The sequence below is a fragment of the Somniosus microcephalus genome, chromosome 4 (assembly GCF_052327205.1).
Source record: "Somniosus microcephalus isolate GS21.2 chromosome 4, FLI_Smic_1.0, whole genome shotgun sequence".
In the NCBI taxonomy this organism is placed as follows: domain Eukaryota; kingdom Metazoa; phylum Chordata; class Chondrichthyes; order Squaliformes; family Somniosidae; genus Somniosus; species Somniosus microcephalus.
This window is the reverse complement of record NC_140990.1, coordinates 283,174,782-283,190,166: the sequence shown is the minus strand read 5'-3', so window position 1 is coordinate 283,190,166 and position 15,385 is coordinate 283,174,782. Positions and strand designations below refer to the sequence as shown.

At 41.8% G+C, this 15,385-nt stretch overlaps 1 protein-coding gene across 4 annotated transcripts in view; it reads left to right on the top strand.

Annotated features, from left to right (window-relative positions):
• insig2 (insulin induced gene 2) overlaps positions 1–15,385 on the top strand; it is a 36,740-nt gene that overhangs the window by 17,492 nt on the left and 3,863 nt on the right. For all 4 annotated transcript variants that reach the window (XR_015078202.1, XM_085986558.1, XM_085986557.1 and 1 more), the window contains one exon: positions 8,339–8,438. Coding sequence is in view for 3 of the 4 variants with exons in the window: in XM_085986558.1 (XP_085842684.1) it covers positions 8,339–8,438 (100 nt within the window). In the remaining variant the exon portion in view is untranslated. The remainder of the gene's footprint in view (positions 1–8,338; positions 8,439–15,385) is intronic.

Here is a 15,385-nt window from a genome sequence, read left to right as displayed (position 1 = left end):
AGGCATACCTAAAAATGAGGTGCCAACTTGGGGAAGCTGCAACACAGAGCTACATGCATGCTAAAAAGCAGAAGCAGCATGCTATAGACAGGGCTAAATGATCCCACAATCAACGGATCAGATTAAAGCGCTGCAGTCCTGCCACATCCAGTCGTGAATGGTGGTGGACCATTAAACAACTAACGGGAGGAGGAGGCTCCATGAATATCCCCATCCTCAATGATGGTGGAGCCCAGCACGTGAGTGCAAAAGACAAGGCTGAAGCGTTTGCAACCATCTTCAGCCAGAAGTGCCGAGTGGATGATACATATCGGCCTATCCTGAGGTCCCCACCATCACAGAAGCCAGTCTTCGGCCAATTCAATTCACTCCATGTGATATCAAGAAACGGCTGAACACATTGGATACAGCAAAGGCTATGGGCCCTGGCAACATCCTGGCTATCGTGCTGAAGACTTGTGCTCCAGAACTAGCCATGCCTCTAGCCAAGCTGTTCTAGTACAGCTACAACACTGGCATCTATCCGACAATGTGGAAAACTGCCCAGGTATGTCCTGTCCACAAAAAGCAGGACAAATCCAACCCCCATCCGTCTACTCTCAATCATCAGCAAAGTGATGGAAGATGTCATCGACAGTGCTATCAAGTGGCACTTACTCACCAATAACCTGTTCACTGATGCCCAGTTTAGGTTCCGCCAAGTCCACTTGGCTCCCGACCTCATTACAGCCTTGGTCCAAACATGGACAAAGGAGCTGAATTCCAGAGGTGAGGTGAGAGTGACTGCCCTTGACATCAAGGCAGCATTTGGCTGAGTGTGGCATCAAGGAGCCCTAGTAAAACTGAAGTCGATGGGAATCAGGGGAAAAACACTACACTGGCTGGAGTCATACCTAGCACAAAGGAAGATGGTTGTGATGGTTGGTGGTCAATCATCACAGCCCCAGGACATCACTGCAGAAGTTCCTCAGGGCAGTGTCCTCGGCCCAACCATCTTCAACTGCTTCATCAATGACCTTCCCTGCAACATAAGGTCAGAAATGGGGTGTTCGCTGATGACTGCAGTTTTCAGCGCCATTCACAACTCCTCAGATAATGAAGCAGTCCATGCCCACATGCAACAAGACCTGGACAACGTTCAGGCTTGGGCTGATAAGTGGCAGGTAACATTTGCGCCACAGAAGTGCCAGGCAATGACTATCTCCAACAAGCGAGAGTCTAACCACCTCCCCATGACATTCAACAGCATTACCATCGCCGCACCCCCCACCATCAGCATCCTGGGGGGTCACCATTGACCAGAAACTTAACTGGACCAGCCACATAAATACTGTGGCAACAAGAGCAGATCAGAGGCTAGGTATTCTGCGGCGAGTGTCTCACCTCCTGACTCCCCAAAGCTTTTCCACCATCTACAAGGCACAAGTAAGGAGTGCGATGGAATACTCTCCACTTGCCTGGATGAGTGCAGCTCCAACAACACTCAAGAAGCTCGACACCATCTAGGACAAAGCAGCCCGCTTGATTGGCACCCCATCCACCACCTTAAACATTCCCTGCCTCCACCACCGGCGTACCCTGGCTGCAGTGTGTACCATCTACAAGATGCACTGCAACAACTCGCCAAGTCTTCCTCGGCAGACCCTCACAAACCCGCGACCTCTTCCACCTAGAAGGACAAGGGCAGGAGACACATGGGAACACCACCACCTCCAAGTTTCCCTCCAAGTCTCACACTGTCCTGACTTAGAAGTATATCGCTGATCCTGTATCGTCGCTGGGTCAAAATCCTGCAACTCCCTACCTAACAGCACTGTGGGAGTACCAACTGCAACGGTTCAAGAAGGCGACTCACCACCACCTTCTCGAGGGCAATTAGGGATGGGCAATAAATGCTGGCCTTGCCAGCGACGTCCACATCCCATAAACAATTATTTTTTTAAAAACCTGGTGTAATGTTAAACACAAAGTAGCAGGTTCCCTTGGAGGAAAATTCTACTGCACTATTCTCACTTAATCTTTAATATACAGTGTAGGCTATAAAAGATAATGGCCCTGAAATTGCGGTGTGTATGATGGCGTGAGTACACCGTCGGATTCCCTTTGAAATCCATTGCAAGTTCGGGATTTCCGCTTGCGCATTTGCGAAATCTGGAACTTGCAGCCTATCGACGCATGCGCTGACAAGACATCCGCGGGGGCCATGAAAAAGCAATCGCTGGCGCAGAGTTGGGATATTTGCCCACCAACTGGCCAGCGATTCCACACGGAAGTCTTCTGGTTGATGCAAGCAGGCGCCGGACCTGTTTGCAACAGCATAAGGGGATATCGAAGCTATTAATTAAACATTTTCATATCCTAAATTATGCACATACACTGTATGAAATGAGTTTATGCAAATATTGACCTGAATTACAGTGTAAATGATGTATAAAATTATCACAACATTTCATTTTTAGTGAGGTTGGTGGAATGAATGTAATTACAAATAAAATTCCATTTCTGTAAATTGTATAATTATTAGATTTCGGGATTCCATTGCATCTCATTAGGGGATTCCCTTTGTAAATGATTAAAATGAATTCTGCTTATTAATTGGAGGACCAGGCCCATGTGACCCCAGGTACGCTTCTGCACTGCCTGCATCCCTGGGATCCGTGGGCCATTACGTTGCCCTCCGCCTCAAGGCCCGAGACCGCAAGTTTTCGCAGTCTGGCTGCCAGCAGGTACTTTCATAATTCTTTCCCGGGTCGGAGGCGTACTCCGGAGGTACGCCTCTGACCACAATTTCTAGCCCAACAAAGATAGCTGAGTTTAATGCATAAGTTCAATCTGAAGTTCTAGTGACATTCATATATCACTTAACCTTTGCTCTCATGATTTGTAGAATCACTCAGACTGCTAAATTGAATCACTGCCGTCTGCCTAAATGCTAACAGAATGTCTGTCTTTCTCCTTATGTTGCATTATTTTTAAGGACCCTTTAAAATCATTAAAAAAAAAAAAAAATTATTTTAAAAAAACCTCTGGTTTTCAAGTTTTTCAAATATCTTTTTAGCATCAAAACGTGTGTGGAGTAGAATCAGAGCCCAAAAAAGGGTCAATTCAGAGAAAATTGGTAAAAATATTTTACATCAGTAAGCCTCAAGAAAACAAGCAACCAATTAACCAGGAAAAGTTAAACTGTTTCATAGAGCATGGCCGAGGGACTGAGCTCCATTGTTACTTTAACAGAAACATTGAGGGATCATTAAGTAATGTCCAGACGTGGCGTAGTCATTTTCTTTTGCCAATTATCTTTAGGTGTTTAAGTGGAACATGATTTCTTACAAACTAAAAGGTAGTTAGCAATTATGTCTAATCTAGTTTAACTCAAAGAAGAGACATAAATTTACCCAAATGTTTTGAAGCATAGAGGTGCTATTTCCCTGGCAGTCTAGAAATAGTTATTTGTATTGGCCACACTTGCCAACAGAAAATAAATTGTGTGATCAAAAAGATGTTGGTGCTAGATTGTTGCATCAATGAGATGTAAGGTAGGAATATGAAGTTATTACTTGCATACTATTATTTTTACCACTTTCTTCAGAAGTGGTCCAATAATATACTTGAACTGCAATTAGCCAAACAGATTTTAAAACAAATATCGAGATCCAAGAATTACATTTTAGAGTGTTATCCTTTATTTTGATAATTCTGAATGGCCCAAGTGTTTAAAGAACTTGCCTCATATTGCCTTCCTTCCAGAATTTGGCGCTGAAAGTCGGTTCCCGAGATGCATATGTATTGTGTTAATTATGTCATTGCGCAAATTGCGGCATGTCATGCACTGTGTGAAATCATATTGCTTATTCCCCCACTAAACAATGCTATAAAATGTAGCATTATCACTTTGAATTTATAAAAAATATATTTTATATTGTGGCTATTTTACCAGCAAGACTGCAATTTAAAAAAAGGTATGGTTTTATATTTTGTTAGTGTGGGGCATTACAGCTTATCATTGCAGGTATTTCTGGTAGTTTAATTGCTTCATTACCCTTAATAATGAATAACAGAGTTTGGAAGCTTTGAAGTTTTTTTACTGCAGGAGAGTGAAACTTCAAAGCTTTGGCTGCCACTTTAAATAAACATTCTGTCCATTGCAGAAAGAGTGAAAGAAAATTTGGCCTGGGGTAGCAGAATGAGTATAGGAGAGTTATGCTAATCTTTTTGGAAAAACTCCTCACTCTCATTTTTCAAACCAAAAACTAGCCTGGAAAATAATTTTCTACTTTTAGATGGCTTTAATTGCAGGTGGAAATTTAGTGTGAAATGAATGGACCCAGAACCTATTTTGTTCATAGGTTTGAAATAATTACCACCATTAAATTTCTTCCTTCACTGTTTACAGCTGTAAGGTTACAAAACTGTCCTGCATGTAGAAAATAAAATTTACATAACGTTGACGTGACCCCATGGAATATCAAAAATAATTTTGATGGAAGATATCGTATAGAGTTCAATGCAATAAATAATTGCACTCAATTACTTTTAATGATAGGAATGAATAATTATAACGATCGCATCAAACAGAAGGCAAGTGTCTTTATAACTAACAGTTGGTCCATGTGATCTCCTGGACTGGTTTTGATCACCTGAAGGTTGGAGAGGAATTTTACAGAGTTTTTTTCCCTTATTGGCCCTGTTTTTTTTTTGCCTCTCCTAGGAGATTGCATGGCTGCAGGGAGATTGTAAGGAAGTGTCAAGTCAAAATGCTCCAGCCATCGTGGTGTGGGGCAGGCTTGATGGTCCAGCTGGTCTTCTCCTGCCTGTCAATTTTGTATTTTTCGTATTGAGAAAATTGGTTGTAAAGTGTTTCAGAACCTACCTCCTGGAAGAAGTTTTTTTTAAAGTGTTGTATATTATTAATTTTATATTGGCCCAGAAATTTGGGTCGGGGGCTTCCCGCGGGTGCAAGCCCCCGACCTGCACTTACCTTGCATGCCGGCAGTTGAGCTGTAGGGCCCCGTGGAATTCCGATCCGGGGCCTGGCCCAGCTGCCGGCGCGTAGTGCTTGCGTATCCCAGGGGCGCAGTTAGTTCGATGTGTCATTCATAAGTCTTGACAGGAAGAGCTGTCAAGACTTATAAATACTACGGCCCCAAAATAGCAGTAAACCTTCAAATAAATTTTTTAAAAATCACATTTTTTAAATAAACTATAAATTACATTAAATAACTATTTTAAACAATAATTTAAATTTTTGAAAAAAATAATTTTATATTCTAACGGGGCTAAAAATAAACTTACCTTGCTTTAAAGTATTTAAAAATAATAAACCTGTGGAAAAAATGTTTTAATTTTAATTAATTGAGCACTTACCTTGTAAAAAGCAGGCCTTACGCCTCCTTTTTAAATTTCTAAATTCTAAAGACTTAACCCTCACGGAAAAACTGGTATAAAAAAAAACTTAAGTTCAAAGCGCATGCGCAGACTCCCCCGCGCACGCGTTCGACCTCTGAACCCCTGCTTTCAGAGGAACGGAAGTGCCGGTTTCCCGCGCATGCGCAGTGCATGCAGGAAACCGGCACTTCCATCGGGCCTACGGCTGAGTACCCCGTGCGTACTCATCCGTGGAGACCCGAATTTTTGGGCCATTAAAGCACAAACCTGCTGATGGCTAATGTGCTACAGTAACAACATGGGAAACCTGTCATTGTTAAAACCTACCAGGTACTGCACTTGTTTTAAAATTCAAGCTTTTAAGTTCTATGGCAGCATTCATGCACCAAAATTTAGATAAATCTACATTTAACCCGTTTTCTCATACCAACCATCTTCATCATTAGCTGCGTAAATAGTTGTAAAACCACAGTGCTATAGTCATTACATGATGGTTTGTTATTTGAAAACTGTAAAGGACATTCATTATTTAAACAGTTTGTTGTGACAAATCAAAAATATAAAACCAGAGCAAAATCAACATATCACATTTGGCAAGGACAGAACACACAGACTAAACAATACTTTTATTCCTGTGTCTGAAACAATGGCCCAGAATTTTCCAGGGCCTATCGTAAGTCCCCGCAAGTTCACCGACAGATCCACTGCATCCACAGGAAATGGACATTCGCTGGCGCATAGTTGGGCTATTTGTCCAACTACTGCCCAGCGAATTTTTAATTTTTAAAAATTTCTTTATGGGATGTGGGCGTCACTGGCAAGGCCAGCATTTATTGCCCATCCCTAATTGCCCTTGAGATGGTGGTGGTGAGTCACCTTCTTGAACCGCTGCAGTCCATGTGGTGAAGATACTCCCACAGTGCCTACAAAACTCTTACGTCTGGTAAAAGCAGGTGTTAGGCCGCCTTTCACCTGCGTAAGGGTTTAAATAAATACATTTTTTAAATGATTTAAACATTCAGAAACCTTTAAAATTAGTTTAGGTTATTTTTGGCCCCTTTAAAAATGTTTACTTTTTTTTAAATTAAATTTTTGTTTTAAATGTTTAATTAAATGGTATTTTAATTAATTTTGAACATGTGATTTATTTTTATTTAAGTGGTGTGAAATTGTATTTTTTAGGGGATTCCTATTATGCTTCTGGGGATTCTGTATGTAAAGCGGATCCCCATAAGCATAATGGGAATCCTCTTTTGTGATTGGTTGGGCTGGTTCACATGATCCCAGGGACACTAGCGAACCACATGCGCCCCTGGGATACATGGACCTTTACACAGGCATATCCCTGCAGGCCCAGGAGTGCAAGTTTTCAAAGGTCCGGAGCAATCAGGTAGGTGCATACATTTCTTGCGGTTCGGAGGTGTTTGCCCGCGGCACGCCTCCGACTATAATTTGCACCCCAACATGTGGAAGGCGGTGCTGTGCTATATACTGATAGAATGCAAGTGCCAGACAAAACTAGGATCATGGTCAGGGCTGTATTAAATTCCCACAGAGATGTGCGTGCGTGCGCGTGTAGTTCCAAGTTTGCTGATGACACAAAACTAGGTGGGAATGTGCGTTTGGAGGATGCAAAGAGGCTTCAAGGTGATTTAGACAAGTTGAGTGAGTGGGCAAATACATGGCAGATGCAGTATAACGTGGATAAATGTGAAATTATCCACTTTGGTAGGAAAAACAGAAAGGCAGAGTATTATTTAAATGGTGATAGATTGGGAAATGTTGATGTACAAAGGGACCTGGGTGTCCTTGTACACCAGTCACTGAAAGCAAACATGCAGGTGCAGCAAGCAGTTAGGAAGGCAAATGGTAATAACAGCAAATGCTGGAAAAACTCAGCAGGCCAGGCAGCATTCGTGGAGAGAGAAATAGTCAACGAAACCCTTCTACAGAACAGGCAAATGGTATGTTGGCCTTCATTGCAAGAGGATTTGAGTACAGGATCAAGGATGTCTTATTACAGTTATACAGGACCTCAAGGGGTATAGGGAGAGAGTGGGAATATGGTATTGAGATAGAGGATCAGCCATGATCATATTGAATGGCGGAGCAGGCTCGAAGGGCTGAATGGCCTACTCCTATGTTTCTATGTCTATGTTTCTAATCAGGGATCACATTTGTAATTTGTGGGGTCAGTTTGAATGAGATAAAAATCCAAGATTAAAAATTAGAACAAGCTGAAAATTCTCAGAAAACTAAAAAATACCTGAAGTTAAATATTTTAAAAATTCTTAGGGCATTAAGATGTCACACTGAGTCAATTACAGCAGTGGGTGACGAATGCTCAGTAATCTACAAATAAATGGAAAAATTAAAGAAAATCTGAGAAAATAAATGAATTAAGCAGATAAATTTGCACACCACATGTATCAAAGCTGGGACCTGCTGCACCTATTTGGTTCAGATGCACATTAATTCTTCACAATTAGATGAAAATTTTCTTAATTCATTGCATATTGAAGCAAATACCAAATAATTGAAATAGTTCTCTTTTTGGTTTCAAAGCTGCAGCAGTCCTTAAACAGTTAAGCTCTATGCAGTCTGTATGTTTAGATGTGCCCACATTTTAGTGGTATATGTAAATGTGTTTATATTTTTAACTGTCAGCATAGCTTAAATTCAGTATAAAGTCTATCTATTTATAATGGAATGCTTCCTCAGAGTTAATTCATGTGATTGAAAATTTGCTGTTCTTTGTTCGTTGTGCACATGGGTTTTTATAGGATTCAGTCCTTATCACTAAGTTCAGAATAGAGATTCTTTATAAAGAGCGGAAACTGTTAGTGCACTGGAGGTTTAATATATTGTACGTAATTTTACATTAGAGTTTTGAGTTAATTGGTTATCTGTATATTGGGGAAACTAATTTCACCTATTACACCTTGTTTTGCAGATACACATCTCCAGACTTCCTTTATGTTCGGTCTTGGTTACCTTGTATATTTTTTGCTGGTGGAATAACAATGGGAAATATAGGACGCCAGTTAGCAATGGTAAGTGAACAGGCATGTCCTTTATACATGTTGATTTCTTGTCAGTGGATATTTGGTGGTGATCCCTCATTCCTTCCCAAATCCCCAGATAAAGAATATTTATAAATTGTGGTGCTCAAACATTTTAAAGACAGAATATATTTATGCTTCAGTCTTTTTTGTTCTTAAATAAAATTTCTGCAGTATGAATCCTCTCAAAAATGTTTTCTATTGCCTAATGAGTGAGTTTCCATCTTTGTACTGGACAAATGCTTTCTATTTCCTGCAGCCTGTGCGTGTGTAATATTTCTGCCTTTTATAACTGAAATTAAGTTAATGAATACACATCGTTTATATAGCTGCTCTTGCCTCTGTCGCAAGCAGCAGAATAAATGATGTGATAGTGAGTCTACTGCACCAATGTGTCCCACAGGCAGTCTGTGGAATAGTATGAATTTTAAGTTGTTATGGGCCAAATTTAAAAAATGTATATAGCCAAGAATAGAAAAGTGTTTTTTACCCTTAAGTGTTAGCTTTCTGCATCAATCTGGACTTGCATTTATATGGTACCTTTTACATTATCAGTGTGACCCAAAGCACTTCACAGCCAATGGAATACTTTTAAAGTGTGATCACTGGTAGGTAGGCAAGCACAGAAACCAGTTTGCACAACTTTCAATTACAAGCCAAAAGTTAGTTGTTCTTGCCTTGTATAGATCTGATGAAGCCAGATTTGGAATATTGTGTGCAGTTTAGGTTACCTTGTCTTTAAAAGGACATCAGTGCATAGGAGAAGATTCAAGGAAGAGTGTGCCAGGATGATTAAAGAAATCCATTTTAAAAACATTTCTGTAATGAACCACTGAAAATATTGGTCCATTCCAGGGACACCATGCAAATATTGACATGCTCGCAGGGCCCCCATGAAAACATTGACCAATTCTTGGGGTTCCGCTATTCGAACGTTTGAAAGACAGATTAGCTACCCAAGAAAATGTGCTAGCAAGGCAACAAATACAGACTTTTTATAATACTTGATATACCCAGATATAGACGGGCTTAAATCTAATCATCTTCTTAAGGGGATCCACAGACTCTAGTTTGAAAAGCTCTGCTGTAAGTAATGGGATGGTGTTTGCAAAATGTAACATTTTCATTGGAGGAAAGGAGGAGAATGGGAGGCTATAATCTAGTTCTTTCAAATTTACAGAGGCGTACATCAGGGGTTCTCAAGCTTTTTGCTTCTGAGGCCCCCTCCTGTTATAAAAGTTCCACGGACCCCCTGTAACACCACACACATATTTTTTCTGTATAAAAAAGAGTTATACAATTAAACATATTATTAATTTTGTTTTACTTACTTAATGTGACTAATTAGAAAGAGAAATTACAATCATATATTAACCCCACCTTTAATCGACACCTGGAAATTAGATGCAATTTTATTTTCCTTTACTGTCAAGTCAGAGACAAACAACACAGGATATGACCTGAACTAGGCCCTGAACCCCAGTATTACTGGCGCCCACCAGAGTAAATGGGTGTAAAGAAGAAGCTCTCCTTTGGGGATTATATTGTTACTGCTGGTTATTTATTATTCACTGGCTGCTGCTCCTTACCGAATGAATTGAGGAAATACGCTATCTTTTTGATGCTGCTGGTGATAATAACCTCAATGTACTCCCTGTTGGCCCAGGCCTGGTGTATCTCTCTCCGCACCAGATCGCCCTGCCCTGCCATATCTGAAGCAGAATGACGTCCCACGACCTGACCCCACCTGTAATTGCTGCGCTGATTGGCCTAGCATCGCATGACCAAAGTGCCAAATAAACCAAACAACCAGATTGGCCACATCTAACCCAGAAGTGCGAGTTAGGCAAAGAATATTGGTCAGGAAGGTGGCGGATTGAGACGACGGATGAAACAAGAGTTTCTATTGGTTAAACGTGAAGGAGGGCTCAGACTTTGGAGCAAAAGAAGAATCTGATTGGTTAATTGACAAAAGGTTACGTCTGGATTTCGATTGGTTTCATTGAAGAAGCAACAAAAAATATGATTGGTTTAACTTGGGTTAGCGCTATTTTGGTGGACCCCTTGAAACCTTCTTGTGGAATTCTAGAGGGCCGCAGACCTCTGGTTGAGAGCCCCTGGCATACGTGATATAGATGCAAGTCAGATTTGGACTGCAAGGTCACATGTTTAAAATTAACTCCTCAACGGAGACTACAAGTCTTCTCGCCGCCCCCCCCCCCCCCCCCAAACCACCAGAACAGTGGACATGCAGAACCGAGTCCCAAAAAAAGCGACAAATGAAATTGGAGGCTTATATGGATAGCTGTAGACTGAGATGATCAAATACTGTATAGGAACAGGAGTAGGCAATTCAATCCCTCGAGTCTGTTCTGATTCAATTAGATCAAGGCTGATCTGTACCTCAACTCCATTTATCTGCCTTTGCTCCATATCCCTTGATACCCTTACCTAACAAAAATCTATCAATCTTCATCTTGAAAATTTCAATTGACCCAGCATCCACAGCCTTTTGGGGGAGTGAGTTTCAGATTTCCACTACCCTTTGTGTGAAAAGCTGCTTCCTGATTTTACTCTTAAATGGCCAGTTCAAAATTAGAGATTAGCCTGTTTTGTTTTGGTTGCACTACCAGAGGAAATAGTTTCTCTGTATCAACCCTATTGAATTGCTTTATCATTTTAAACAGCTCAATTATACTTTCCCTCAACCTTCTAAACTTAAGTGAATGCAAACCAAGTTTATACAATCCGTCCTGATAATTTAACCATTTAAGCCCTGGTATTCTGGTGAATCTACATTGTACTCCTTCCAAGGTAAATATATATTTCCTGAGGTTCTGTGCCCAAAACTGAATGCAGTACTCCAGATGGGGTCTGACCACTTTTGAATTCCAATCCTTTGAGACGAAGGCCAACATTCTATTAAACTTTTTGTACCTACGCACTAACTTTTAGTGATGTGTGTACACGGACACTTGAGTCCCATTGCTCCTCGCCTATCACCATTAAGAAAATATTCTGATCTGTCTTTCTCAGATCCAAAATGGATAACCTCATAGAAACAGAAGATAGGCGCAGGAGTAGGCCATTCGGCCCCTCGAGCCTGTTCCGCCATTTAATAAGATCATGGCTGATCATCCAAATTCAGTACCCTGTCCCTGCTTTCTCCCCATATCCCTTGATCCCTTTAGCCTTAAGAAATACATCTAACTCTTTTTTGAATATATTTAATGAATTGGCCTCAACTGCCTTGTGTGGTAGAGAATTCCACAGGTTCACCACTCTCTGGGTGAAGAAATTCCTCCTCATCTCAGTCCTAAATGGCTTACCCCTTATCCTTCGACTGTGACCCCTGGTTCTGGACTCCCCCGCCATCGGGAACATCCTTCCTGCATCTAGTCTGTCTAGTCCTGTTAGAATTTTATAAGTTTCAATGAGATCCCCTCTCATTCTTCTAAACTCTAGCGGATATAAGCCTAATCGACCCAATCTCTCCTCATACGTCATTCCTGCCATCCCAGGTATCAGTTTGGTGAATCGTCGCTGCACTCTCTCCATGGCAAGAACACCCTTCCTCAGATAAGGCGACCAAAACTGCACACAATACTCAAGGTGTGGTCTCACCAAGGCCCTGTACAACTGCAGCAAGACATCCTTGCTCCTGTACTCTAATCCTCTTGCTATGAAGGCCAACAAATTATTTGCCTTCTTAACCGTCTGCTGCACCTGCATGCCTACCTTCAGCGACTGGTGCACAAGGACACCCAGGTCTCGTTGCACTTCCCCTTCTCCCAATCTATTGCCGTTCAGATAATCTGTCTTCCTGTTTTTGCCACCGAAGTGGATAACCTCACATTTATCCACATTATACTGCATCTGCCATGCATCTGCCCAATAACCCAACCTGTCCAAATCATACTGGAGTTTCTCTGCATCCTCCTCATAGCACACACGCCCAGCCAACTTTGTGTCGTCTGCAAACTTGGAAATATTACATCTAGTTCCCTCGTCTAGATCATTTTTTTAATATATATATATAATATATATATATATATATATATTGTGAATAGCTGGGGTCGAAGCACCGATCCCTGCGGTACCCCACTAGTCACTGCCTGCCACTCGGAAAACAACTCTTTGCTTCCTGTCTCCAACCAGTTCTCTAGCCAAGACAGTACCTTACCCCCAATCCCATGTGCTTTAACTTTGCACGCTAATCTCTTATGCGGAACCTTATCGAATGGTAAAAGGGTGAGGAACAAAAAACGAAGGGCCAAACTAATTCATAAAAATTGTGAGCATAAAAAAAGCCTGAGGGTTTTATACCTTAATGCGAGAAGCATCAGGAACAAGGTAGATGAATTAGCTGTGGAAATAGAGGTTAATAATTATGATCTAATTGGGATTACGGAAACATGGTTGCAGGGTGAGCAGGGCTGGGAGCTTAACATACAGGGGTATTCAGTATTTAGGAAGGATCGACAAAAAAGAAAGGGAGGAGGGGTAGCATTGCTAGTAAAAGAGGGGATAAATGCAATTGAAAGGAAGGATATTAACTCAGTTAATACAGAATCTATATGGGTGGAGCTAAGAAATAGCGAGGGGCGAAAAACATTAATAGGAGTGGTATATAGGCCTCCAAATAGTAAAATAGAGGTTAGGGAGGGCATCACGAGGGAAATTAGAGAAGCGTGCAATAAGAGCACAGCTGTCATCATAGGTGACTTTAACTTACATATAGATTGGACTAGCCTAATCAGTAAAAATAATGAGGAGGAGGAATTCCTTGAGTGTTTGAGGGATGGTTATCTGGATCAATATGTCGAGGAACCAACTCGGGAACAGGCTATATTGGACTGGGTACTGTGCAATGAGAAGGGACTAATCAGTAATCTTGTTGTACGGGGACCCTTGGGTCAGAGCGATCATAACATGATCGATTTCTCACTCGAAATGGAGAGCGAAGAAATTGACTCAGAGACTAAGGTCCTGAATTTAAACAAGGGGAATTATGATGCCATGAGACGGGAACTGAGTAGGTCTGATTGGACAACGTTCCTGGGAGGACTGGAGGTAGATAAACAATGGCAAACATTTAAAGATAGAATGACAAAATTGCAAAAATTGTTTATACCAATCTGGCATAAAAGGAAATCTAAAAAGGTGACTCAACCGTGGATAACAGGGGAAATTAGAGACAGCATAAAATCCAAAGATAGGGCGTATAAAATAGCCAAAAAAAGCGCCAGAGCGGAAGATTGGGAACAGTTTAAGATAAAGCAAAGGAGGGCAAAGGGCATAATCAAGAGGGGCAAAATAGCTTACGAAAACAAGCTGGCGGAAAATATAAAAACTAACTCCAAAAGCTTTTATAAGTATATCAAAAGGAAAAGACTGGTGAAAACCAAAGTTGGTCCATTGCAGTCAGATACGGGGGAATATATAATGGGAAATAAGGAAATGGCAGATCAACTAAATGCATACTTTGGGTCAGTCTTTACGAAGGAAGACACAAAAAACCTCCCTGGGATATCGGGAAAAATAGGGACATTGGCAAAGGAGGAACTGACGCAAATCAATATCTCTAAGGATATGGTGTTAAGGAAGCTAAAGGGATTGAAGGTGGACAAATCCCCAGGGCCTGATAACATGCATCCTAGGGTACTGAAGGAGGTGGCCCTAGAGATAGCGGATGCACTAAGGATGATTTTTCAGAATTCATTAGACTCGGGAACAGTGCCGATGGATTGGAGGGTAGCTAACGTTACCCCACTATTCAAAAAGGGGGGTAGGGAAAAAGCAGGTAATTACAGACCTGTAAGCCTTACATCAGTTGTGGGCAAAATGCTGGAGTCCATCATTAAGGATGAAATAGCGGAGCACTTAGCAAATGGGGACAGGATAGGACAGAGTCAACATGGATTTACAAAGGGTAAATCGTGCTTGACTAATCTATTGGAATTTTTTGAGGGAGTAACTGGTAGAATAGATGGGGGAGAGCCAGTAGATGTGGTGTACCTGGACTTCCAAAAGGCCTTCGATAAGGTCCCACATAAAAGATTAGCATGGAAAATTGAGGCTCATGGGATAAAGGGGAAAGTTTTGGCGTGGATAGGGAACTGGCTGTCAGATAGAAAACAGAGAGTTGGAATAAACGGCTCATTTTCTGAATGGCAGGCAGTAACAAGTGGGGTACCACAGGGATCTGTCCTGGGCCCCCAGCTGTTCACAATTTACATTAATGACCTGGATCAGGGAGTCGGATGCAGCATTTCCAAATTTGCAGACGACACTAAACTAGGAGGGGGGGTGGGCTCAGAGGAAGAGACCAGGAAGCTCCAGAGCGATTTGGACAGACTGGGCGATTGGGCGGATAAATGGCAGATGCACTATAATGTGGACAAGTGCGAAGTTATCCACCTTGGGTGCAGGAACGGGAGGGCAAATTATTATTTAAATGGCAATAGATTGGGAGAGGGGGAAGTACAGAGAGACCTGGGTGTTCTTGTACACCAGTCACTGAAGGCGAGCATGCAGGTGCAACAGGCGGTCAAGAAGGCAAACGGTATGCTGGCCTTCATAGCAAAAGGGTTAGAATACAGGAACAGGGATACCTTGCTGCAGCTGTACAGGGCACTGGTGAGACCACACCTCGAGTACTGTGTACAGTTTTGGTCGCCTCATCTGAGGAAGGATGTTCTTGCCATGGAGGGGGTGCAGCGGCGATTCACCAGGCTGATACCAGGAATGGCGGGAATGACCTATGAGGAGAGACTATGTAGTTTAGGGATGTACACACTGGAGTTTAGAAGATTGAGAGGGGACCTCATAGAAGTGTATAAAATTCTGACAGGTCTAGACAGACTGGATGCAGAAGGAATGTTTCCCTTGGCGGGTGAGAACAGAACTAGAGGACATAATTTAAGGATAAGGGCTAA